This window comes from Serinus canaria, chromosome 9 (genome assembly GCF_022539315.1).
Source record: "Serinus canaria isolate serCan28SL12 chromosome 9, serCan2020, whole genome shotgun sequence".
Taxonomy (NCBI): domain Eukaryota; kingdom Metazoa; phylum Chordata; class Aves; order Passeriformes; family Fringillidae; genus Serinus; species Serinus canaria.
Genome location: NC_066323.1, coordinates 11,468,733 through 11,495,850, shown reverse-complemented (window position 1 = coordinate 11,495,850; position 27,118 = coordinate 11,468,733). Strand labels below are relative to the sequence as shown.

The window sequence follows — 27,118 nt, the reverse complement described above, 5'->3', positions numbered from 1 at the left end:
GCCATAACCTCAGCTTCTGCAGTGCAGATCTCTCACTTGAAAGGGTGGAACACATGGCCCACAGGCACCATTGCCCTCCCTGGTTTCAGGTGGACAGAAACAAACGACTGAGGCAGCTGCAATCCAAGCAGCTTAGGAAAAGCATCCTGCCCAGGCTCAGCCCGCTCTCCCAGGGGTCAGGAAGCTGCCTCTTCTGCCTTGCCCCATGCTTGCCATCACCAACCCTCCCTCCGGATGTCCCTCAAAGTTCCCCTCTCCCACGCTCCCTTCTGTCCTTCATCTGCATGGTGGAACAGGGACTCACGGCCACTCATCATCCGGCACCATCCAGCTGGTTCCAAAGTCGTTGAAGTCGGGTACAACCACCCCATCGGGTCGCATGAAGTCATCCTGCTGGCTCCCAGTGTACGTCCCACACAGCCCACAGAGTTTGCCCTTGTACTTCTCAGACACCTTCACTAGGAGCTCATGGTCCCCATTGAACTGCAGCTGCAGGCCCAGCTTGGTAGAAACCCGCACGTAGGAGCCGCTCAGGGAAATGGTGACGCCAGGGGCAGGAGAAGCAGGCAGGGAGACCAGGGCACCGTTGATCTGGAGAAGGGGAACAGAGGGAGACAGAAGCATTAAGATGTGCCCTCCACGGAGAGGTCACTGTTCCTCACCAGGGTAGTGCCGGTGCCAGTGAGCCAGAAGCACTGCTGCCATGAGAAAGCCTGCCCAGACCTACGAGGGCAGCAGCAACTGTCCCAATGGCACACTGAAAGCTCAGGAAAGCAACCAAGAAGCTGTGCCTGCATCAGCAGCCATATGTGGCCCCACTCAGAGCTCTCCCATGCTGCTCTGTGAGCATGCAGCAGGCTCAGGGAACAGCAAGCTCTCCCTGGGGACAGTGGGCTATTTTAAGACTGTCCAGTGTGTCTGTTGTTCCCAGATACCAAAATGAGAGGCTTACGTAGACCGCCTTGTGCTCGCGCAGTGCAATGTGGAGGCCTTCGAGGGACAGTGCCACAGAGTTCAGAGCTGTCCAGCTCTGGCTGCCGCGATGTTTGTTGCGGGTGGTGACACTGAAGCCAACGGAGGAGTTGCCACAGCCCGTCACCACTGTGTAGTTGCAGGAGCCCTGGAAGTGGTGGAGCTTCCCATCAAAGGTGCTGTAATGTGGGTCACCGTAGATGTGGCAGATGGCAGTGCTGGCTGGGTAACAGCCCCTCTGGCCATCCTGGATCTTGCAGACCTCATCCTCGCCACAGGACAGGGCAGAGCAAACCATCTGGCCTTTGGCTTCGCACCGGCACTGGCGAGTGCAGTTCTCATTCACGTAGGATTCCCCTTCCTGCAGGCAGGGAAACACCAAACCTCAGTGTGTGAGGCAGGAAAGTACAGGAAGAGGAGTGGCCTGGCAGGGGTCTGCAAAGCAGGGCAGGGTTTTCACTCACAGTATAGTAGTTGCCCTCAAAGTGGCAGCCGCAGTTGGCCTCAGGCACACAGCTGTCTCCGCTCAGGAGGAAGCCAGAGCTACATGCACAGCCCTCCATGCAAGGCTTGGAGCAGTTCTGGGGGGCGTGTTGGTCAACACAGGTAGCAGGACAGCCCGTCATGCAGGGATCATAGTAGCTGTTGGGAGGACACTGCAGGGCTGCAATGGGAAGGGGAAAATTAGGACAAACAAGACTTCAATCATGGACAGCCTTGAGGGAAGGGAAAGATCTAAGACACACATTGGCCAGAGGTTTGGAGCCAAGGCTGTGGCCCATTTCCCTTTCTGGCAATGGCAAGGCAGGTACTCACGGCAGAAGGTAGCATTCCTCCAGGGAAGAAGAGTCACACCAGCTGCCTGGCACGCGTCAGCATAGGCCTCCAGAGCAGCACACAGGAACTCCTGGCCACCATTCAGAGCACACAAGTCATACAAGCAGGTGTCAAAGTAGTCCTGGGGGTTGATCACACCGTGGCAGCTCTCAAAAGAGCTGGGCCTGGTGGTCAGGATGCCACAGAATTGGTCAGACTGGTAGAGCTTCTCCTCTTCTGCACTGCAGGGTGGGGAGGGCTCGGGGACACCGCAGGAGAGGTCACTGTCTGGCACCTGCCAGCTCTCTCCCAGAGCATTGGAGTCTGCGGCTTGCTGCCCGTTGGGCATCGTGTATTCGTCGTCTCTGCGGTTGTTGAAGTTGCCACACATGCCGCAGGTCAGGTTAAAGTAGGTGGTGGGCACCTTCACCTCCACCGAGTGGTCAGTGTCGTAGGACACTCTGAGGCCAAAGTCTGTCTCCAGGACGATGTAGCGACCGCTCTTGCTCACTGTGATGGCCCCTCCTGCTGCACTCACCGGCAACGTCTGGCGCACGTTGTTCACCTATGGCACACACACCACAGTGAACCCCGGGCCTGTTCCCGGCCTCCCTGGCTGCTCCTGCCTGGGAAAGCAGCTGCCAGCCCAGGCACGGCAAACAGCTGACAGGAATGTCCCCACACCACAACACTCCTGGGGCTCACAGAGCTGCATGCCGGCTTCTGCACTGTGCCCACATAGCCCATGCTCCCCATTTGACTCCTCCTCCTCCAGCCCCTCCCAGAAGGGAAAACAAAGCGACCTGGTGCCTTCAGAGGAACCCACCCATTCCTGGGAGTACTGGTACATGCCAGGCCCTGCCAGCAGCAGCGGCCAGCCCAGCCTTGCAGCTGCACGACTCTCATTCCAGCCCCACTGCCTACCAGCACGTGGCTCTTCTGCTGCTTGAGGATGACAATGCGCTGTCCATACACCTCAACCACGACTTCGCGCACGTAGGACACGTGGGGGTTGCCACGGTGCTCGTTCTTGGCCTCCACGTTGAAGTAGGGCAGGGAAGTGGTGTTGGAGCACACTTTGGCCAGGGTGTAGGTGCAGTTGCCCATGAAGTTGTGCGTCACCTTGTCAAAGGTTTGGTAGTGGGGGTCCCCGTGGACGTGGCAGATGCCGTAGGAGTGTTCAAGGCACACAGGTTGCCCGTTCTGCACCCCGCAGTACTGGCCCGCAGGGCAGGAGGCATTGAAGCACTGCACTTTGCCTCCCCGTGCGGGACAGGTGCACTTGGAGGAGCAGGTGTTGTCCGTCCAGAACTCAGAGCCCACGGGGTAGTGCTGCCCGTTGTGCCAGCACCCGCACTGCTGGCTGGGCACGCAGTGGTTGTTGTAAGCAGCTAATCCTGCCTTCCTCCAAAAGCAGACACACTGACCCGAGAGATCCAGGGCAGGGATGGCACTGTTATATCTCTGCCAAAATGCTACCACCAGCAGCAGAGCTGGGAGATAGGAGGAGGCACAGCCTCCTTTGGTACAGACCCTCCATGCCATGTAATGGTCCTTGGAGGAAGCAAAATGAAAAGTTTCGAAAAACAGAACCAGAAGAGGATGGGAGGTGGCAGTACTTGAGGTGGTATAGGTCTGGTTGGTGAGGTTGTAAGTACAGGCTGCATTGTGCTACCTGACACAGCTCTCATGGGTGTTGGTGTCAAAGGACCTAACACGAGGGAGAGTTAGAAGACCTGTGCACCAACAGGGGAGTTTTGTTCCAGGCACCTTGTCCACTCATCAAAAACAGCGAAAAAGCTTGACCAGAAAGGCTCAGGATGCCCAGGACAGAGACAGAACAATGACGCCACATCCAAAACTCTTCCACCAGAATAGACAGAACGAAGGAAGAGACAGACATGCCCTATGGTTATGGACATGGAGGAAACAAAAGGAACACTTTTAAGGAGCAGTAGGAGACAGGGATGAAACATGGCAGTACCTGAGCTGGGTGGGGGGCTTGTTGGTGAGGTGGTGAGTACAGGCTGTGTTGTGGTACTTGGCAAGGGGACCGTGGGTGTTGGTGTCGATGGACCTAGCAGAAGAGAGAGTTAGAGAGATGTGCACCCATAAGGGTGTTTTGTAGCAGACATCTGGTTCTCTCACCCTTCTGAAGTACCCAACACCATGACCAGGCATAGCCAGGACAGGGATTGAAGAGTGTCATCTCAGGCAGAGCTGTCCCACTCCATGGCTCTGCTGCCAGCTTAGCTGGGTGACACCAACAGATAAGGCACTTCTGTACCTGTGGCCAATGGTCTGTGGGCCTTGTAACACGTGAACTAAAAGAGTGACTGCAGGCATTGCCAGTGCTCCAGCCTCCCAGAGGAGAGTAGACTTGGTCACAAGGTGCATCAGTGCCCAAAAACAACCTGTGCTTCTGCCTCTAGCACAGCTGTGTCTCTAGCACAGCCTGCTGCCTCAGTCAGGGACATGTCTCAAGCTGCTCTTCCTAAAGCCAAGCCTTGTACCTGCACAGGATCCCTTTACAATGGAGAAATCATCCAATGCTATGTTGCTCCGCACATCTTCACCCCATTCTCCCTCCAGCAGAATCTAAGGAAAGGAATGGTTCCAGCATTAGCTCCAGCTACATGTGTGAAGAGCCATCAGAAAGCACGGTTCCTCTAAAATGACAGTGAGAGCCTGTGGCCTTACCTGCATGTTTCCAGTGGTGTTCACTGTGACCTCTCCCAAGTGCCACCTGTCTCCATGGTTCCCGACTTCTTTCCAGACCATCACTTGCTCATCACCCTTCTGCACGTACACCCGCAGGGCCATTGTTTGAGCAGTTCCGTACATGTGGTACCAGAAGCGGAAGCAGAGTGTTCCTTCCCAGCTGCACTCTGGACTGACCAGGATAGCCACAAAACCGGCAAGAGTATCAGCACTCCCTTGCAGGAAGATGTAGTAGCCATCTGAAACAAAGCATGAGCCACACTGTCACAGATGCATCAGAGCTACCCAAAGCAGCCAGGGACGGCCCAAGCACAGTCCTGGGAGCTCCCCAGCTGCAGTTTCAGGCAGGCAAAAGGAGGGGAGAGCAAACACAGATCCTTCAAAGCTACAACCCTCCCCAGAACTGAATGCCTCTATGAATGTGCTCTCAGGGCCATGGCAGATGTATGCTTTGCACTGGGACATGGAAACACCTCCATAGTATTGTCACAGTCCTCACATGGCCCTGCAGATTGGGAGAACCCTCATCTTTGCCCTCTGGAAAAGCCAGGATCTCGTAACAGAGTCACAGATTCATTTGTCTTCCCAAGAGACCGACAGGTCATCAAGCTGTGCATTGCATTCTCCCCTGCATGACAGGACCTTGCCTGCTCTGGGGTCAGCACAAACTGATTTTCAGGGCTGCAAATCCTCCCAGAGGAATCCTGTGGTCCTCGGGGACACTGGACAAAGTGCTCTGGAGGAAGGCCAGCAAAGACGTGGTCTGTGTTTGCTGTTAGAAATTTGTTGCCATCTTAGTGGGAACACCCCTCAGCCTGTGTGTCCTCATTGCCATTCCTACCTCCTGTTGTGTGGTCAGAGGATGGGCCAGTATTTGGCGTGGGCGTTGGGCCTTTGTTCCTTATCCAGTCAATGCTGCTGTAATCTGCCTGGACCCACCCACAGAAGTCCTCGTCAAATGTGCAGGCAAAATTGCAGTCTGTTGGAGGAGCTGAACATTGTGCAGAAAGAACAGCAGAGGTTTTAGAGTGAGGGTGGGGCCACCTTTTCCCCATAAACATCGGGGATCAGGTACATCCATGCACATCCAGGGCATGCCCGTGGACAGGCAAGGGTGGCCAGCCAAGGGGGAAGAGCTGAGCACAGCCACTGAAAACCTCAGATGGGAGACAACAGTACCTGTGCTTGTCCCAGGCAACGGTGATGTTGTTGTATGGGGAGGTGGCGTTGTAGTGCCTGGAAAGGGGGGCAAGGTTGTAGGAGAAGGTGAATGAAACAGTGCAAAAGAGAAGTGGAGGAGGTATGTTTGATAATGGAGATTTGTTCCCAAATGGGGATGTTGCACAATTCCCATAACACCACCCACACCACTGCAAACAAAGGGCAGGACAGGGATTCCACCTGTCTAGAGGAGTCTCCTCATGCAAGGGCTGGCCCACCAGAATGGCTAGTTATGTGATACATGGGGAAATCTCTGCCCCATGTACTGCCCCCAGAACTGCCCCATCCCTTGACTCTGAGATTCAAGGAAATCAAAGGTGGTCAACAGAAGGCTTACCACAGACAGTGCCAGCACTCCAGTCTCCCAGATCAACGCCCGCCTCAGCACAGGCTGCAGCATAGGCCCCCAGGTCATTGCAGAGCTGCTCCGTGCTGCCACCCGTGGCACACTGGTCATAGACACAGCTCTCAAAGTATGTCTTGGGTGGCAGAACTGCATGGCATGGCTGGAATGGGCCACCGAGGTGTGTGAGGATTGAACACTGCTGGTTAGCTGCCTCCTCTTCAGCAGGGGAGCAGGATGCAGGTGGGCTGATGGCTGGGTCACACCTACAAAGCAGACAAACAGCCCTGAGTTCCCTGCAGCTTGCTGACAGCCGGCACTGCGTTTCCTGACCTCCTCCCCAGCCATAACCTCAGCTTCTGCAGTGCAGATCTCTCACTTGAAAGGGTGGAACACATGGCCCACAGGCACCATTGCCCTCCCTGGTTTCAGGTGGACAGAAACAAACGACTGAGGCAGCTGCAATCCAAGCAGCTTAGGAAAAGCATCCTGCCCAGGCTCAGCCCGCTCTCCCAGGGGTCAGGAAGCTGCCTCTTCTGCCTTGCCCCATGCTTGCCATCACCAACCCTCCCTCCGGATGTCCCTCAAAGTTCCCCTCTCCCACGCTCCCTTCTGTCCTTCATCTGCATGGTGGAACAGGGACTCACGGCCACTCATCATCCGGCACCATCCAGCTGGTTCCAAAGTCGTTGAAGTCGGGTACAACCACCCCATCGGGTCGCATGAAGTCATCCTGCTGGCTCCCAGTGTACGTCCCACACAGCCCACAGAGTTTGCCCTTGTACTTCTCAGACACCTTCACTAGGAGCTCATGGTCCCCATTGAACTGCAGCTGCAGGCCCAGCTTGGTAGAAACCCGCACGTAGGAGCCGCTCAGGGAAATGGTGACGCCAGGGGCAGGAGAAGCAGGCAGGGAGACCAGGGCACCGTTGATCTGGAGAAGGGGAACAGAGGGAGACAGAAGCATTAAGATGTGCCCTCCACGGAGAGGTCACTGTTCCTCACCAGGGTAGTGCCGGTGCCAGTGAGCCAGAAGCACTGCTGCCATGAGAAAGCCTGCCCAGACCTACGAGGGCAGCAGCAACTGTCCCAATGGCACACTGAAAGCTCAGGAAAGCAACCAAGAAGCTGTGCCTGCATCAGCAGCCATATGTGGCCCCACTCAGAGCTCTCCCATGCTGCTCTGTGAGCATGCAGCAGGCTCAGGGAACAGCAAGCTCTCCCTGGGGACAGTGGGCTATTTTAAGACTGTCCAGTGTGTCTGTTGTTCCCAGATACCAAAATGAGAGGCTTACGTAGACCGCCTTGTGCTCGCGCAGTGCAATGTGGAGGCCTTCGAGGGACAGTGCCACAGAGTTCAGAGCTGTCCAGCTCTGGCTGCCGCGATGTTTGTTGCGGGTGGTGACACTGAAGCCAACGGAGGAGTTGCCACAGCCCGTCACCACTGTGTAGTTGCAGGAGCCCTGGAAGTGGTGGAGCTTCCCATCAAAGGTGCTGTAATGTGGGTCACCGTAGATGTGGCAGATGGCAGTGCTGGCTGGGTAACAGCCCCTCTGGCCATCCTGGATCTTGCAGACCTCATCCTCGCCACAGGACAGGGCAGAGCAAACCATCTGGCCTTTGGCTTCGCACCGGCACTGGCGAGTGCAGTTCTCATTCACGTAGGATTCCCCTTCCTGCAGGCAGGGAAACACCAAACCTCAGTGTGTGAGGCAGGAAAGTACAGGAAGAGGAGTGGCCTGGCAGGGGTCTGCAAAGCAGGGCAGGGTTTTCACTCACAGTATAGTAGTTGCCCTCAAAGTGGCAGCCGCAGTTGGCCTCAGGCACACAGCTGTCTCCGCTCAGGAGGAAGCCAGAGCTACATGCACAGCCCTCCATGCAAGGCTTGGAGCAGTTCTGGGGGGCGTGTTGGTCAACACAGGTAGCAGGACAGCCCGTCATGCAGGGATCATAGTAGCTGTTGGGAGGACACTGCAGGGCTGCAATGGGAAGGGGAAAATTAGGACAAACAAGACTTCAATCATGGACAGCCTTGAGGGAAGGGAAAGATCTAAGACACACATTGGCCAGAGGTTTGGAGCCAAGGCTGTGGCCCATTTCCCTTTCTGGCAATGGCAAGGCAGGTACTCACGGCAGAAGGTAGCATTCCTCCAGGGAAGAAGAGTCACACCAGCTGCCTGGCACGCGTCAGCATAGGCCTCCAGAGCAGCACACAGGAACTCCTGGCCACCATTCAGGGCACACAAGTCATACAAGCAGGTGTCAAAGTAGTCCTGGGGGTTGATCACACTGTGGCAGCTCTCAAAAGAGCTGGGCCTGGTGGTCAGGATGCCACAGAACTGGTCAGACTGGTAGAGCTTCTCCTCTTCTGCACTGCAGGGTGGGGAGGGCTCGGGGACACCGCAGGAGGGGTCACTGTCTGGCACCTGCCAGCTCTCTCCCAGAGCATTGGAGTCTGCGGCTTGCTGCCCGTTGGGCATCATGTATTCGTCGTCTCTGAGGTTGTTGAAGTTGCCACACATGCCGCAGGTCAGGTTGAAGTAGGTGGTGGGCACCTTCACCTCCACCGAGTGGTCAGTGTCGTAGGACACTCTGAGGCCAAAGTCTGTCTCCAGGACGATGTAGCGACCGCTCTTGCTCACTGTGATGGCCCCTCCTGCTGCACTCACCGGCAACGTCTGGCGCACGTTGTTCACCTATGGCACACACACCACAGTGAACCCCGGGCCTGTTCCCGGCCTCCCTGGCTGCTCCTGCCTGGGAAAGCAGCTGCCAGCCCAGGCACGGCAAACAGCTGCCAGGAATGTCCCCACACCACAACACTCCTGGGGCTCACAGAGCTGCATGCTGGCTTCTGCACAGTGCCCAACATAGCCCATGTTCCCCATTTGACTCCTCCTCCTCCAGCCCCTCCCAGAAGGGAAAACAAAGCGATCTGGTGCCTTCAGAGGAACCCACCCATTCCTGGGAGTACTGGTACATGCCAGGCCCTGCCAGCAGCAGCGGCCAGCCCAGCCTTGCAGCTGCACGACTCTCATTCCAGCCCCACTGCCTACCAGCACGTGGCTCTTCTGCTGCTTGAGGATGACAATGCGCTGTCCATACACCTCAACCACGACTTCGCGCACGTAGGACACGTGGGGGTTGCCACGGTGCTCGTTCTTGGCCTCCACGTTGAAGTAGGGCAGGGAAGTGGTGTTGGAGCACACTTTGGCCAGGGTGTAGGTGCAGTTGCCCATGAAGTTGTGCGTCACCTTGTCAAAGGTTTGGTAGTGGGGGTCCCCGTGGACGTGGCAGATGCCGTAGGAGTGTTCAAGGCACACAGGTTGCCCGTTCTGCACCCCGCAGTACTGGCCCGCAGGGCAGGAGGCATTGAAGCACTGCACTTTGCCTCCCCGTGCGGGACAGGTGCACTTGGAGGAGCAGGTGTTGTCCGTCCAGAACTCAGAGCCCACGGGGTAGTGCTGCCCGTTGTGCCAGCACCCGCACTGCTGGCTGGGCACGCAGTGGTCGTTGTAGAGCAGGTACCCGCTGTCGCACACACAGCCCTCCACGCACGGCAGGCTGCAGGTAACAGGCGCCATTGGGTCAACACAGGTGGCAGGGCAGGCTGCAGCACAGGGCTCATAGTGACTGTGTTCAGGACAAGCGATTGCTGCCAAGACAGATGATCCAGCAAATTACGTGGAGAACAGAATACTGCTTTCTACTGAATATCCCCCTTTGAAAATGTATCCTCCTCCCTATTTTCTCTATGGTGTCTTTGTCTCTACATGTATTCTCAGCCCTACCTGTTTAAAATTAATCAGGGGCAACAGAGGTGATGCCTCCAATACTGATATATACCTGTACATCCCTACAGCCCATAGGGAGAATCGTTCTTATTCCCCAGCTCACTCTTCCAATCCTGTCCAGTGTTTTCCTGAGAGTACTGGCCCCAGGTAGCATGTCTGGACTTACGGCAGAATGTTGAGTTCCTCCACACAGGTATCTGGACACCGAGTGACTGGCAGGCATCTGCATAGGACTGCAAGCTCTTGCACAAGGTCTCACGGTCCAGCCCCAGCTCACACAGGTCATAGCTGCAGGTGTCAAAGTAGCTGCTGGGGCTCAGCACAGCGTGGCACACCTGAAACGGGCCACTGGTGTCAGTGAGGAGGCCACAGAAGTGGCTGCTGCTGATGAGTTCCTTGTCGGTCTCATTGCAGGCTGGGGTGGGCACAGGTCCTGCTGAGCAGCTGCAGAAAGACAGGCAGAAGGACTCCTGGGTCATTTGTGGACTTCTCCTGGTGCCCCCTCCTCCTGCTCCTGCCCAATGTGTCCCCAGGGCTACACACAGGGCCATACCCACCTGCTGTCATTGGACACTTCCCAACTGTTGCCCAGGCTGGTGGAGTCTGGCTCCATTGTCCCTTCTGGGTTCTGGAAGTCATCTGCTGCTATCCCGTTGTAGTTGCCACACATGCCACAAACCTTCTGCCCAAAGGTGCTTGGAAGTGTCACCTCCACCCGATGGTTCCCATCAAACTTGACTCTCAAGCCAAAGTCTGTCATGACCATGGTGTAGAACCCACTGGACAAGACCTGCACGCCCGCAGATGGGCTGCAAGGCAGGATCTCTTCCACTCCATTGACCTGGAAGGACAGGAAGCCAGACAGGATTGGAGCAGTCCATTGGGCACCGTTCTCTCTGCTCACACAGCCCCACAGCATCTCCCCCTCAGGCTCACCGTCACCACTCCGCCCTGTCCCAGCCTTATCCGCTGGTCAGCCACATCGACATCCACGTATCGGACATAGGACACACGGGTGTTGCCTCCCCTGTGCTCGTTGGCCGCTTCCACGTTGAAGTAGGGCAGGGAGCTGTTGCTCTCACACAGCTTGGAGAGGGTGTAGGTGCAGGTGCCCATGAAATTGTGTAACTGATTGTCAAATGTGTGGTAGTGAGGGTCTCCTTCTACCACACAGGTGCCTGACAGTGGAAAGACCAGAGGAAACTTTCAGTTGAGCACCTCCTACTGCCTCTTCTCCCCAGCCTGCCCTTTATAGAGGCCTGTGGTCCCATGGCAGGTTTTTTCTAGTTACCTGAATCTGGCATGGGTGTTGATGTGGGTGTCTCTTCTGATGGTGTTGTGATTGTGGGTCCTGGTGTTGTTGGTGTAATGTCTATGAAAGAAACAATGGTACAAATGAGATGAATCCTCCTTGATCACTTCTGGTTGAAGACCGCAACTATGGTTTATTACAGCACTTCAACTTAGTGCGAGAAAAAGCATAAGCTTTTTCAAGGTGTCCTCTCCCCGGCCATGGTTTGTACCTGTGCATTGTCCCTTTACAATGGACAGATCATCTAAAGCTATATCACTATGGATATCTTCACCGATCATGCCCTCCAGGACAATCTAAGGAAAGAGATAGATCCTGTCATTAACTGCCATTTGAAAACATGGTTCATCTCAGTGAGAGTTAGTGAGAGTCTGTGTCCTTACCTGCATATTGCCTCTGCTGTGTACTGTGACTTCTCCCAAGTTCCATCTGTCCCCTTTGTTTCCAGCATCTTTCCATTCCAGTGTTGATGTCTCATTGTGAACTACATACACACGCAGAGCCATAGCTTCAGCTGCTCCATACATGTGATACCAGAAGCGGAAGCAGTGAAATCCTTCTGAACTGCACACTGGACTGACCAGGCGGGCTACATCAGCTGGCTCTTGCTTGCTTCCTTGCATGTAGATATAATAGCCCTCTGGAAACAGCAGAATGACAGGTTTTCATATTAATGGGCCAGGATAAGACAAATTCAGTTCATTTACAGAGTGTGTACTGTAGAGCATTACTTTACCCAGCCCCTGCATTATTCTTTCAATTCCCAATTGGACTACTAGGAGATTACACCTGTCTTGTACTTAAGGAAAGGAGCACCTTCTAAAGGAAAGGTCAGCTGTCACAGTGATCCAGCGTCAGCATGAATATACCTTTGCAGAAGCCTCCTTACAGGAACTCATGCTAAGAGGTCACATGCTCCTCAATGTTCTCTGCTGCTCATCCACCCATAACAGATTCCTGACTAGTGCAGAAGACCCTGGATTAAGCCTAGAAACACATGGCCTGGATTTGCTGTTACAAGAGGCTCCTTGCATTCTTCCAAGAAAAGCACAACCCAGTGCTGCTTGCTGTTCTCACCTCCAGTTGTGTGATCATGGGAAGGGCCAGTATTGGGTGTGGGTGTCGGTCCCTTGTGTCTTATCCAGTCAAAGTCGTCATTAGTTTCCTGTTTCCACTCACAGAAGTCAACCTCAAATGTACACGACATATTGCAGGCTGGTGGTGCAGCTGTATATGGTGCAGAAAGAAAAATAGAATTTCCACAATAAAGTTTGGAATCTTGTCTCTGTTTAGAAATGCCCTTCTAAGTCTAATGAACCTATGTTCATGAAAAATCTGAAGATGCTACAATGGAATGGGTAGAATTGACCAGTACTGAAAAATTGACTATAAAATATGAAATTGTAAGTGTCTGAGAATGTGTGTTATTTTACAACTCCCTTCCTCATGCGTCATCATAATGCACTAAGATCCTATATTTTTTCACTATGCGACAGTCATAATCCTTTGCCATTGCAAACTGCTCAAAGCTGTGCTATTTGGCAAAGTAGTACTCCACTGGCTCTCAAAGTGCTTTTTAAGTGGAAATGTAGACTTCATAATAAGAATGGTCTGACATTGTTTTTTACTGCTCATAAACTGGGATGAGAAGTATTGTCTTGGAATTGGAAAGCAGTTACAGAATGCCTTTTTATGTAATAGCCTCATTCTTAGGCTGCTGGTTTTTGCTGGCTTTGGTAATTAACTTTTGGTAGCTCCAGAAAAAGCAATTTAAGGGTACAAGGAAGAAATTTTTTACCTTGAGTATGGTGAAATCTGGGAAACATTTGGGGTGAGCTTAGATGGTGAATAACCTGATCTAGTTATAGAGGTCTCTGCTTGCTGCAGGGGAATTGGACTAGATGACCTTTGAAGATTCCTTCTAATCCAAACTATTCTATGATTTTATGAATGTCATGCCTCCTGCCTTACCCCTGAGTTAACCACTCTACCTAGGTAAAAATGGCACAATGCTGAATGGACCTCAAGGTGCAGGATTCTTTTTTACTGATTTTAAAGCTCTGGTTTATATACTTAGGAATTTATTTTGCATGTTTGGTGAAAATGTGGAGCTGTAGACAGGTTGGTTAAGTGATTTGTTAATACTTCTCAAAAAGAGAAAATATTTTCTTAAGGCTAAAATGGTGATTTATTAGACAAGTGCTCAATTGTCCCTTGCTGAGCCCTTAGCTGACAATGCATGCTGTCTCCCATGACCCCATTCTGAACAATACTCTTGGATCAAATGTGTTGAGATATCACATTCTAAAGTGAATACTGGGAGCCCATTAATAGCTTAATTAGAAGGCAAATTTACAGAGATGCTAAGCACTTGTAAGCTTCCTGTGTTTTGTTGAATGCCCATCTCTGAAATTCTGCTCTATTCCTTAGTCACTTGAATTTATATTTGTAGCATGAGGATTTAATTAGATGGTGATTTGCTAAATGTCCTAATGACTTACCACAGATGGTATCCTCCCTCCATTCACCCAGATGTACACCTTCAACTTCACAAGCAGCAGCATATGCCTCTAAAATCTTGCAATACTGATCAGAATCCCCCTCTGTGGCACACAGATCGTAGACACAGCTCTCAAAGTACTGTTGTGGGGGAATGTGTGAATGGCAGAACTGGAAAGGTCCACCAGTTTTCAAAATAATTTTGCAGAGTTCTTCATATTCTTTCTCTTTTTCGGTGTCACAAGCAGGTGGTACAACTGAAACTTGATTACACCTGCATGAAGAAAAACAGCAGAGTGGTTATATAACCTTTGTGTTTTGTTCTATCCTGCAAGGCACACCCCAATGGATGGAATGCTAAGCCAAATTCTGTAGGCTTGTTATGTATAAACATGGTTTGTGTGTCAAACTAAAAGTGAGAAATATTGCAATTTAACTTATAAATCCCCATTAAGAATACAGCTGCAAATTGTGACTGTCTATCCACAGAACAAAGTCCAGAAGAAACAAAAAAATCAGCTATCCAGCATAAGAAAGATAATTGCAATTCAATATTGCATATAGTAAGAGTAGTAATTTGTATGTGAAAGCACTAACAGACAGATAAATGCCCCATGCCTACGTTAATCTATGTGAAGTTATCTTAGGAGCTGAATCTCAGAGATAGATTTAGACTTCCAATAGCAGGAATTTGGAATATTTTAGGGTGATCTTTTAGGCAATATTTTAGAATAAGAAAGTAAGGAAAAATTCAAGTTATGTCCATAAAAAGGATGCCAATCACAAGTAAAATCTGCAAAGCTCTTGTGGAAAAGCTCTGAAGGTTGTCTGAAATTTTGAAATTTCAATGCTTTCTATTGAAAACTGAAGTTATCCATAGGTGAACACACTAGCAAACAAGAATTATCAAAAGAGGGCCACTATGGAATGTAAATAATGTATGCTAGACCTATAACTAGATGATCTATGCTTCAGGCATTTTGCTGTTTCTAAAAGTATGATCTGATACTTACGTCCTGTTGTCATCCTTCACTATCCAGCTGTCACCAAATTTATTTGGATCCTGTTCTAGGACTTTATCTGGGTTTAAAAAGTCATCCAGTTGGTTGTCATTGAATGTCCCACAGAGACCACACAGCTGTCCTTTGAGACTTTCATCAACCAGAATGAAAAGCTCCTGGTCACCATCAAACTTAACCTGGATCCCTAGAGAGGTATCAATGACAATGTAGTGCCTTTGTATGGATATTCTGGCTTCATGGTTCAAATCCACAGGAAGACGAACCTGATCTCCATTCACCTAAAGAAAACAAACCCCACATAACCAAGAGTCAGCTTTACTCTAATGAGCTATATAGATAACAGGAGCCTGAGACTAAGCAGAGACTAAAGGCATACACTTATCTCAGACCTTGAATAGTACTTTGTGGCACAACTTTGGCTTTCTGCTGTCATAACTACACACAAAGCAATTGTGGGATAGTTAGTTTAAAGTTAGTAAAACGTTTCTGTTATAGATGAAGACAGAGATGAAGCTGTTTTATCCTTCAAGCACATTAAGAAAAGATACAACTGGACAAAAAGAAGTTATGCTGATTTCTGCCTTTTTTAGAAAAATAAATAAATTCTGTGACTTCTTGCATGTGCTGTCTTGGGGGTGAAGAATTCAGAGAAGCCTGATTCAGTTCTTTTGGGCAGAAATGTAAAGTGCATAGATGTGATGGATTGTTGTGCTGAAAGTAGAACACTTACATAGGTCTCTCTGTTTTTCTTCAAAACAATGTGCAGATTTTTCAGTGTGACAGCAACTGAGTTCAAGGCTGTCCAATTTGGATTTCCTCTATGTTCATTTCTGGTTGTCACTGAGAACTTTTCAGAAGAATTTGTGCATCTCTCAACAACAGTATAATTGCAGTCTCCTTGGAAATGGTACAGTCTCCCATCAAAGGTTATATAATGTGGATCTCCAAAAATGTGGCAGGTGCTGGGATTCAATGGATAACATCCCAGGAGTCCATTCTGCACCTTGCAAACTTCGCTCACTTCACATGTGTCTGAATTGCAAACTACAGTTCCATTTCCAGTACAAACACATTGGCCTACACAGTCTGGTTGCCAAAAAGATTCTCCTTTCTGTTAGAGACAAGAAAATAAAAAAAAAATTAAAATAATCAAAGGTAATGTTGAGTTGTGAAATAAGCCCCACATCAGAATTATGTTCCAGAACAAACCTCATAATATTTGCCGTCCTGAAAGCAGCCACAGTTGCTCATGGACACACACTGTTCTCCACTGAGGACAAAGCCACTGTTGCATTCACATCCTTCTACACAAGGTCTGCTGCAGTTCTGTGATGCAAGAGGGTCAGTGCAGGTTGCTGGACAAGCACTGGTGCATGGATTGTAATGACTATTGGGAGGGCATGCAACAGCTGAGAAACAACAGAAAGCACTGCATTAACCATCACAACCCACATGAAAAAACTAAACCCACAGGAAATCACTATTCAATAACATTATTGTTTTGAGCTTGTGGCAATTGTGGGGGTTTTGAAGCCAGAAATTCCCTTCCTATTTTACTATCAGAAAGAAGAAAAGAAAATAGACTACATGAGAAAAGTATGATTAACCCTTTATCCTGGCTATAAAGCATCTCCAAATACAAGGAAAACTATGACTATCTACACTAGATCTCATACATAGACAATACATTTTCACAAGTATAAGACTTGCTAAAATCATTAGATGCAACAAGAATATAAAAGACAAAACATAATCTAAAACTCAGAGTTAAGACTACATTAAAAGGGGTATATTGCAAGTGGTTTATCAAAGATTCTTGAGATAATGAACAAAGGTATTCTCTGTTCTCTGCTAGGAAACAATAATGGCATGAATTTTGAAAAATTTTATCTCCCAGTATTTTCTGTAAATATGTGAAGAAGGTATGATGTCTAAGCTATAGCAATTACTGGCTAAAATCATCCTCTTAAGACAAAATGGAGCTGTTCAAAGGCTCATTTTTCTATGGGGGAAACTCACGGCAGAAGGTAGCATTCCTCCAGGGAAGAAGAGTCACACCAGCTGCCTGGCATGCGTCAGCATAGGCCTCCAGAGCAGCACACAGGAACTCCTGGCCACCATTCAGGGCACACAAGTCATACAAGCAGGTGTCAAAGTAGTCCTGGGGGTTGATCACACCGTGGCAGCTCTCAAAAGAGCTGGGCCTGGTGGTCAGGATGCCACAGAACTGGTCAGACTGGTAGAGCTTCTCCTCTTCTGCACTGCAGGGTGGGGAGGGCTCGGGGACACCGCAGGAGGGGTCACTGTCTGGCACCTGCCAGCTCTCTCCCAGAGCATTGGAGTCTGTGGCTTGCTGCCCGTTGGGCATCATGTATTCGTCGTCTCTGCGGTTGTTGAAGTTGCCACACATGCCGCAGGTCAGGTTGAAGTAGGTGGTGGGCACCTTCACCTCCACTGAGTGGTCAGTGTCGTAGGACACCCTGAGGCCAAAGTCTGTCTCCAGGACGATGTAGCGACCGCTCTTGCTCACTGTGATGGCCCCTCCTGCTGCGCTCACCGGCAACGTCTGGCGCACGTTGTTCACCTATGGCACACACACCACAGTGAACCCCGGGCCTGTTCCCAGCCTCCCTGGCTGCTCCTGCCTGGGAAAGCAGCTGCCAGCCCAGGCACGGCAAACAGCTGCCAGGAATGTCCCCACACCACAACACTCCTGGGGCTCACAGAGCTGCATGCCGGCTTCTGCACTGTGCCCAACATAGCCCATGTTCCCCATTTGACTCCTCCTCCTCCAGCCCCTCCCAGAAGGGAAAACAAAGCGACCCGGTGCCTTCAGAGGAACCCACCCATTCCTGGGAGTACTGGTACGTTCCAGACCCTGCCAGCAGCAGCGGCCAGCCCAGCCTTGCAGCTGCACCATTCTCATTCCAGCCCCACTGCCTACCAGCACGTGGCTCTTCTGCTGCTTGAGGATGACAATGCGCTGTCCATACACCTCAACCACGACTTCGCGCACGTAGGACACGTGGGGGTTGCCACGGTGCTCGTTCTTGGCCTCCACGTTGAAGTAGGGCAGGGAAGTGGTGTTGGAGCACACTTTGGCCAGGGTGTAGGTGCAGTTGCCCATGAAGTTGTGCGTCACCTTGTCAAAGGTTTGGTAGTGGGGGTCCCCGTGAACGTGGCAGATGCCGTAGGAGTGTTCAAGGCACACAGGTTGCCCGTTCTGCACCCCGCAGTACTGGCCCGCAGGGCAGGAGGCATTGAAGCACTGCACTTTGCCTCCCCGTGCGGGACAGGTGCACTTGGAGGAGCAGGTGTTGTCCGTCCAGAACTCAGAGCCCACGGGGTAGTGCTGCCCGTTGTGCCAGCACCCGCACTGCTGGCTGGGCACGCAGTGGTCGTTGTAGAGCAGGTACCCGCTGTCGCACACACAGCCCTCCACGCACGGCAGGCTGCAGTTGTAGGGAGCCATTGGGTCAACACAGGTGGCAGGGCAGGCTGCAGCACAGGGCTCATAGTGGCTGTTGGCCGGACAGTCCAGTGCTGTGTAAGAAAATATACAGATATAAATTTTTATTTTTTAATTACTCAACTATTGGGGTTTGTTTATTATCATATTCTGATTTCTTTGAAATGTTTGTAAACATCTTGGAATTATCAGCATTTTCATGTATCCTTTGGTTTTCTTACACACTTGAATTTTTGTTTTGGTGTTTGGCTGTCTAAACATTCACTCAGAGAGAGCATTTCCTAGAATATGAAGATGATTTCTTGAATAATTGCACTGGGGAGAGGATATCAATGCATGTTAGCTATTGGCACTAGACATCCTATATTTAGCCTATAGTTCTGATAGTTGATTCCAGACATGTTTTAATTTCTTAATTCTTTTTTTTCACTTCACTGAGGTCTTGAGGGTTTGTAAATAATCAGGATGTAGACATGCTCTATTCTATTTTTACATTTTGTCACATGCCTGACATGTAACTACCCTTGGTAATTAGATCTTTTAGACACTGTCATGAGAAGTTCTGAGAACTGGAGCTTCCTGAGCAACCTTTTTTTCAGCTTCCAGATGTTTATATGATGTGGGGCAATTAGTAATGACATATTTTCTCATTTTATCTTTAGCCTACTTTTCTAAGGAGACAGAAATTATACAATGACCTGGTGCATTTCTCTGCCCATCCTCCCAACTTGACCCAGGTGCTTTACAGGAAATAAGTTGCTGAGGTTGGCAGAGGACAAAAATATATACAGCTTCATTAAAGGAAATAGGCACAAGGCAAGGAGAAGGGATCCTGCAAGCTCTTTCAGCAGAAAGAAGAGATGCAGAGACAGCTTACTCCTGCTTAGAAGCCCTAGAACCTCTAGGAGAGAAAGCCTCAGTAATGTCCCCAGCCTAGAAAATGTGCCAGAAGGAGACTGAAGTAAAATGGGAAACAAATTCATAAAAGAAATTAGCCTTCAGTAATTCTGGTGCTTTCAGATAAGGTTTTTAGTCTCCCCATCTCCTTCAGAACAGAAGGCTCATGGGTCACTGAGTTACTATTTCCTGTTCTTTTTATTGTTTCTAGTGGGAACAGACCTGTTCAGGCATTTCAGGCATTAAATTTGTATTTAAATTCTGTTCTAAAAAGAATATGGATTTTTTTTCCTATAATATATATCTGAATGCTTGAGAAATGTTCTTTATTTACTCTTTACCAATACTCAAAAAAGAAAAATCATTATTCCTACTTACTCCCTAGTACAGACATTTATCTATTACTTCAATACTTGACACATTTTGTCATGTACCTCTGTGTGTTTCTGTCTCTTCCATCTCTTCCCTACCCTCCCTGTGTTTTCCACACTGAGTAGCATTGTTACAATATACATTTCACAGACTTTTGACTTCAGTCCTAGCCTTTAATTCCAGGCTTTTTATCCGTGTTGGCTCCCCTCCCATCTGAAACCATGAATGACTATGCCTGTATGGGCGTAGTACACTCTGATGCTTTCCTCCACATCCAATTGGGAAGAATGGTCAGCACTCCCTACTCTCTTATACATATGGAAGTCTGTGCCCCTGACTTTGTAAAAACTTAGAGTTTTTACAACACTCTACTCCCTTTATCCCAGATCTCCTGCTCAGCTTGTCAGAACAGTTCCTCCTTCATCTTGCTCTCTTTGCAGAGAAGAATTCCAATTCAATTTTAAGATGGATTAGATGGAATTTTTTACTTTTCATTCAAAGCAACTGAGCTATTTTCACTAGCATCTTCCCAAAGGAATCAAACCAAGGAACTACATATAACCTTGAAATCTTTACCCTGATCAGTCAAGATTCTCAGTACTACATGAATTCAAAAGAGGGCTGTAAGGGTCTGTCTTCAGGAAATCCTCATTAAACCCTCCTGACAAATGATAATTTCTTGCAATCTTTGATACATACGGCAAAAGGTTGCGTTTCTCCATGGTGCCAGTTGGACTCCTGAAGTTTGGCACATGTCTGCATAAGCCTGTAGGCTTTCACAGAGAGCTGCATTGTTCAAGTGAAGTTCACAGAGATCATACTGGCAATCTTCAAAATAACTCCGTGGATCGACCACTGCGTGGCAGTTCTGGAATGGACCACTTGGATCTGTGATCAGACCACAGTATGCATTGCTTTGGATCATGTGTTTTTCATCATCAGTGCAGTTTGGAGTATGACCATAATCTGGTGAGCACCTAATGAGGAAAAAAAAGAAAAAAATATGTGGAAAAATTAATGGATTAGCTTTGGATTCACTAACACATGGGATGCTTTTGAAATCACATCTACCAAAACTGCAGGTCTCTTCCCAAACTAAACATGATGTATTTCCAATCCCTCTATTTCAGACTCTTAGGATAGAAATTCAGATTTTAATATGATCTCAACCTGATAATCTTTAAGAGGCCTGGATGAAACCCAGGTATTTATTTTTGGCTTTCTGGTAAGTCAGGCTGTTTACATGGAAGAGGAATTAGAAAGTGAAAGCATTTGAAGTTCAAATCCTACCATCATTAAATAACATACTGTGAAATAATTAACAAGTCAAGTATCTCAGAAGAGTTGAAACAATGTAGTCAATTATTAGCATTCATAAACTAAAACAATAACTGAAATCTTAATGGGCACCTTCAGTGTTTCATTCAAATACTAAAATGTACATTTAAATGTACAAAAGGAATTTAGCCAAGGCAATGCTAAAACTCACAGATCATTCTCCCTGTCTGGCCTGTGCTTGTATTTAATATACTCCTTCTTTGTGTTTGCTCAAACAGCACCAGGAGACAAAAGAAGCCCCTGTGGCTTCTCTCTCCTATCAGCAAAGCAAAGCAATTGAGAAAGGCAGTGTCTCTTATATGGGAGTGTTGTTTGCTTGCAGCTTGCCCTGGGTTGCATCAGGGTGCCTGAAGAGACCATTTATGGAGACATTACAAGATATATATGTTTTTCTGATTTAATTGGCCACTGTTCTGCAAACCTCCTTGTGTAAGTAATCCTAAAACTCGGGGCCAGGGGTATGTGATGTGAAGATATGGGCGCTGTGTTTGCAGTGCCCAGCACCTGGCAGGATCCAGCCCTGAACAATAGGGACAAAGCCCCTCCCCATGGTGAGGCTGCAGGGATGGTTCTGGCTGCCTGAGCCCAGCAGAAGCCTGAACTTTTCCTGAAGAATCATCATGATGTGAGGGAACAAAAACCCCTGCCCCCTCCCTGCCCCAGCTGGACTGTCTTTGGGCACAAAGCCTATGTGGAATAAGATTTGAAGGGGGAAGAAGGAGGATCACTCCCCTGTCCTTGGCACTGTTGAGGCCACACCTTCATTCCTGTGATCCCTTTTGGGCCTCTCACTGCCAGAAAGACCTTGAGGTGCTGGGCTGTTACCACAGAAGGGAAATGGAGTAGGTGAAGGGTCTGGAGCACAAGTCTTATGAGGAGTGGCTGAGGAAATTGAGATTGTTAGGCCTTGGGAGAGGAAAGGCTCAGGGGACACCTCCTCACTCTGCAGCTTCCCGAAAAGAGGTTGTAGTGAGATGGGGAACAGCTTCTTTTCCAGGAGACAGGGTGAGAGGAAGTGGCCTCAAGTTGCACCAGGGGAGGTTTAGATTCAGTATTAGGAAAAAATTCTTCTCCAAAAGGGCTGTTGAGCATTGGAACTGCCCAGGGAAGTGGTGAAGTCACCATCCCAGGAGGAATTGAGAAGATGCCTAAGTGTGGCATTTGGGGACATGGTTTGTTGATGGATATAACAGTGCTGGGTAAACTGTTGGACTCAATGACATTAAAGGTCTAACAGCCTAAGCAGTTCTAAGAGTCTAAGAAATGTTCTCCTTTTTAAGCACAGTTAAATTTTCTGTGAAACTTTACCAAGATGCATAAAGTAAGAACATAGACAAGGATGGATTTTATCCCACATGTCAGACATTTTTGGCCTCCAAAGAAGAGTTTCATAAAACACTGGTCATTGCACAGCCAAGACGTAAGACCTGACGTCCTGGCAGGAATCCTACCTGGAGTCGTTGTAAACCTGCCAGCTGTTGCCAAGGCTGGTTGAGTTGGCTTCCATCTCTCCATCCGGGTTGAGAAAGTCGTCTGCTTTTTGCCCGTTGTAATTTCCACATATTCCACAGACTTTAGACATATAGGTACTGGGAAGAGTAATTTCTGCTCTGTGGTTTCCATCAAACTTGACTTTGAGCCCAAAGTCAGTAGTGACCACAACATACTGCCCGCTGAGGGAAATACTGACGCCTGGGACCAAGGTCACAGGGACCACCTGGCTGACTCCATTGACCTATAGGCACAGAGGAGGACAACTATTGTAAGCACTTGACAAGAAGCACTTTTAATAGTGACCCTCTTAAATCCCTATAATGGCACAGTGAGCAGTAAGAACTCACTCTGTGCTAGTATATGTATGTATATGTGTATATGGCCACGTAATCTAGGCTTTGAGGGCATAACAGCATGGCTGCAGAATAACTTACTAGTGCTGTCTTGGTGAGCCAGACACAGCTGGCAAAAGTCCAAGACTTAGTGTGGTCTGTCTGCAGCAACTGCCTACAGGCCTATTCTTTTTTATAATAAAACCAGTAAATAGAGAGGAAAGGTAAAGAGAGAGGCTGTTGGACAAATGAGGACATATCAGTTCTTTATGTCTCTAAGACCAGATGGGAAAGGTTTCAGTGTACCTTTAATCCTTTGCCTCCTTTAAACCACTGTTGTATTTTCTTATAAGGATAATAATGAAGCAAGGTGACCTGTTCATATGCAGGGGGTTTGGCTCATTCTTTTCTACTGTCTTGGCCCTTTATGGAAAGGATCCAGGAAGATGTCCTAGGATGTAATGGCAGGCCAAGTGTACAACCAGTGTAAGGAGAGTCATGAGATTGTCAGTCCAGGACTGCCACCTGACCCTGCTTTATGGCAAAGGCCTGGTGTTAAGTAAAGTTAACAGTGAAGTGGAATAAGTAGAAATCAGGGAGAAGTGTTCAGCATTACAGGCTACCACACAGAATTGGGAAATGACCACCAGCATGAACTCAGCTAATTCAGAGCCTCTTTGCTCCCTGTTACATGCCAAAATTGAGCATGGGAGAGCAAGTTAGAGAGGCAGTCTAGACCACCAATCCCATCTGGATTGTCAGCTCTTAGCCCACCTTTCAACAACACAGCACAGAATTCTAGCCTATGCTTTGAGTTTTGAAATTCCCATGTTTAGGAACTCCACAGTACTCCTGCTCCTAAATATCTGACTGCCCTCTAAAAATGATTGTATAGATGCTGGAAATTTGTAGTCACTGTACAACATCTTCATTCATGCTACCTTACCTTAACAGCTCTTTTTTGACCAAGGTTGATCCTGTAGCCATAGACATCAATATCCACGTATCGGACATAGGACACGCGGGTGTTGCCTCCCCTGTGCTCGTTGGCCGCTTCCACATTGAAGTAGGGCAGGGAGCTGTTGCTCTCACACAGCTTGGAGAGGGTGTAGGTGCAGGTGCCCATGAAATTGTGTAACTGATTGTCAAATGTGTTGTAGTGGGGATCCCCATGTATACTGCAAATAGCTTCTGGAGACAGGAAAGTAGAATATGGTCTCATTAACATACAAACATATCCCTAAAGCCCATCTTCTTGTGTCCTCCCACTGCACAATCACCCTCCTTTTGTAGATTACACCCGGAAGAACTGAAACAGACAAGGCTGGTAAAGCAACAACATAGACAAATATCCATAGAAATTAACTGAAGCAAAGAAGCAGTTCTGCTAGTAAAAAATGCAAATGTCCTACAACTCATTGAGTAGTATAGTTGATTGGCTAAAATTACCTGTCACTGGAGCTGGTGTAGGTTCTGTCGGTCTAGGTGTTGGTGGTACAGGTGTAGGGACAGCTTCTGTTAGTGGAAAAGACAAAGCAATACAATAAGCTTTAACATTACAGGGTGAACACTATTTACACACCAACATACAGGAATTTTCACTTACTCCTCAGCAGCATAAAGTTAGAAATTCTCTAGTGAAGCAAGTAGAACTGCCTGTGTTTAAAATCGGGGATATGTGGGTCTTTTTAGCTCTTAGGAAAGCTCACCTGATAGATCACGGTGACTGAGCTCAGGCTCCTCTCGGGAGTTGGAAGTGTAGTTACAGTTGGGTGTGTGACTCCCTCTGGTGTGTGTTAAGACACGTGAAGGTCCTACTCTTAGTGAGTGCTGGCAGGTATGAGAGTGAGATGAACAGAGAAGCTCTTGTCTCTTGGAGTAACCTTTGTGCACCATCCAGTGGCTGAATCATGTGCTAATACAACTGGGAAAATTACGAACTGGCTCTCCCTGGCCCTCAAACAAAATAAGGCCCCAAATCTTTTTCATGGAATTTTAAATAGAATCATATGATCAGAGAATGTGGACCTGAATGGAAATCTTTGTCACAGGTATTGTACATTTGAAACATGTTATGTCATTACCTTAGTAGTATTTCACAGAGAACAACACCTATTGAGAACTAATGAAATTTTCTGTAACTTTTTTAGCATATGTCTTGGTCAATTCACATTCTGTAGGTATTTCATGCTTGTCAGTGAAAATGGATCCCAGCCATGCACAGCTTGTGCTAGTCTTGGCTGATCTGTTACAGGGTCAGAGATCGAGCTCAAATTGCTGATTTGTAGTCAAAGCTGGCAGTGCAACTCAGTGTTATTGACTCGTTGTTATTTCTTTTCGTGACATGTGGTTGTACTATGTATTTAATGAGCTGGCATGAATTGATATTTGCTATAAAATGCCAATTAGACCATTTAATCTGGAAGCCAAGATCAATGTGCAAAGCCTTGTCTAGGCTTAGAGATGCACTTCAGACTTAGAAGTGAAGGTGAATTTTACTGGACCTGGTGAAAAAGTTCACATTTGCAGAGAAAGGGATAGCATGTCTTGGATGTTGGAAGGGATGAGGATAGATTTAGTAAGAAATTACAGCAAAACACATAACATTGAACTGAAGTGAGCTGTACAGTTTTTGCCATTTTTCTTTTGTGGTTTGAAGTTCTGAGGGGTTGCTATATTTTATATGGAGTAGAATAATGGAAATTTGTGTTCAGCTCTAAACAGAGAGGAGGAAGTAGCACAGACTTGGTTGCAAATGCAGACTTACCACAGGGTCCATCCCTTACTCTCACATTGTCCAGTGCTGTATCCCCATACTCTGTCAGTCCTCGGACAGCCTCAAAAATTACCTAGGCAGGACACAAAGTGATCTCTGCATCAGAGATGTTTAGACACAAGACCATTTCTCTTAGCATGTTTTCAAACTAACCTGTCTGCTTTTTTGCTAAAAATTGCAACCAGCAAAATGAGGTTATAACAGCTAAAGGAATATATATGTTCTGTAATAAGGTGAGGACTGCAAGAAACCTTGTCCTCTATTTCGCTGACTTATAAATGATTTATGAAAATTTGTGGTCTGGATTCTTCAGAGGAGTCCAACAGGGGGCATCCCAAAGTTCAAACCTTGAAACTCACAGTTGATAAACCTACATTTAATTGTGACATCTTAAGTTCTTAACTTCATGATAAAATTAAGAAGGAAAGGAAGGAAAAAGAAAAGTAAACTGAATCTTATCCCTTAACTAACAGCATTGGTGAAACCAGGAGGTTGGTGGTTTCTTGTCTTAGGTCATTAACAGAAATCATGAGGCCATTCTATTACAAAATATAAATCGAGCAAATCTCGGTTATATTTTCTAGCTTACATGCACAACATTTTGCAGCCTACAAGGTGAGAACAAATGCTGACACTGTACAAAGAAATATATTCTGCAAATCTATTACCTTTATCTTCCTCTGTGTTGGAAGAGTGTGAGTGGTGGCACCATATTTCCACAAGGAACTCTGGTTTCCTTTCCGATGCCACACCACAGACTCCCCTGAGCCATCTTGGACAAGCACTCTCAGCTCATTCATCTCTTCTGATCCAAACATGTAGTACCAGAAGTCTATGCATATTTTTCCAGAAACTACAATATCTGGGCTCTCCAGCCTGTTGGTGTCGAAGGGGATCAGATTACTCGCTTCTTGGTAGATGAAATAACCTTCTGCAGAGTGAAACAAAAATTAAAATATGGTTGAAGCTTCTGATAACTTAATAGGTATCGTTGAAAACTGAAGGACAATCCAAATCTGGAAAATATTAAGGCATCATTATCAGTGTAAAGAAGCAAAGCAAAGGGTGTTTGGACTTCACATTGCAATGGATAACTTGTGTAGTTATACAAAGTAGAATGTGAGCCTGAGAGCAAAGCAGATATATTTCATCTCACAAGAACAGTTATTTTGGGATCACGATTAAAGGCGTGGGACTCTTTCAAGAACAGCACTTCCAGACACTGCCACACTGATTTAGGTTCAGTTTCCACTTTCCCCAAAGGAAAATAAGCCAATCTTCTACACATGTTCTTTTGTGGGATACCTTTTTTAAATAAATATTTTGGTCTCAAGATGAGTAAATCCTTGCCACAATGAAAATTCTAAACTGTCAGCATTTTCTTTTGCCTCAAAATAGAAGAAATAGAAAGCAATGCTGATATTTCCTTCAAAATATTTAAATTTGACACTATGAAAAGGAAGGAAATTTTTCAAAATTCAGGAACTTGCAGTCTTTCTTTAGGATTTGAAAGGCTCTAGTCTGATTGGTTCAATATGAAATCAGATTTTGCTTTATTAGGGCTGAAATCTTTTGCTTCACATGAGCTAAGATCAAAGTTACTTTTCCCCAGTGCAGTTAAATTCAAGTCTCTCCCATTTGAATATGGAATAGAATCAAGAATAAATTAATGACCATTTCTATCTGGTAAAGTATGGCTCCACACTTAACATCTAACATTCAGTCATAGATTTAAGTTGG

General features: G+C 47.8%; 1 protein-coding gene across 1 annotated transcript in view; it reads right to left on the bottom strand.

Moving 5' to 3' along the window:
• The window catches only part of LOC103815631 (IgGFc-binding protein-like), a 53,899-nt gene extending 30,075 nt beyond the window's left edge, over positions 1–23,824 (bottom strand). The window contains exons 1-27 of the mRNA XM_050978127.1: positions 23,549–23,824; positions 22,228–22,511; positions 20,339–20,415; positions 17,645–18,243; positions 16,720–17,284; positions 15,910–16,055; positions 11,391–11,475; positions 11,159–11,239; positions 10,804–11,045; positions 10,425–10,708; positions 10,034–10,311; positions 9,130–9,728; positions 8,205–8,769; positions 7,853–8,052; positions 7,369–7,749; positions 6,721–7,007; positions 6,068–6,339; positions 5,689–5,745; positions 5,351–5,500; positions 4,489–4,748; positions 4,076–4,089; positions 3,773–3,865; positions 2,713–3,193; positions 1,789–2,353; positions 1,437–1,636; positions 953–1,333; positions 305–591 (exon numbers count right to left, since the gene is read on the bottom strand). Coding sequence (XP_050834084.1) covers positions 305–591; positions 953–1,333; positions 1,437–1,636; positions 1,789–2,353; positions 2,713–3,193; positions 3,773–3,865; positions 4,076–4,089; positions 4,489–4,748; positions 5,351–5,500; positions 5,689–5,745; positions 6,068–6,339; positions 6,721–7,007; positions 7,369–7,749; positions 7,853–8,052; positions 8,205–8,769; positions 9,130–9,728; positions 10,034–10,311; positions 10,425–10,708; positions 10,804–11,045; positions 11,159–11,239; positions 11,391–11,475; positions 15,910–16,055; positions 16,720–17,284; positions 17,645–18,243; positions 20,339–20,415; positions 22,228–22,511; positions 23,549–23,824 — 7,709 coding nt within the window. The remainder of the gene's footprint in view (positions 1–304; positions 592–952; positions 1,334–1,436; positions 1,637–1,788; positions 2,354–2,712; positions 3,194–3,772; positions 3,866–4,075; positions 4,090–4,488; positions 4,749–5,350; positions 5,501–5,688; positions 5,746–6,067; positions 6,340–6,720; positions 7,008–7,368; positions 7,750–7,852; positions 8,053–8,204; positions 8,770–9,129; positions 9,729–10,033; positions 10,312–10,424; positions 10,709–10,803; positions 11,046–11,158; positions 11,240–11,390; positions 11,476–15,909; positions 16,056–16,719; positions 17,285–17,644; positions 18,244–20,338; positions 20,416–22,227; positions 22,512–23,548) is intronic.
• Positions 23,825–27,118: the final 3,294 nt, after the last annotated feature.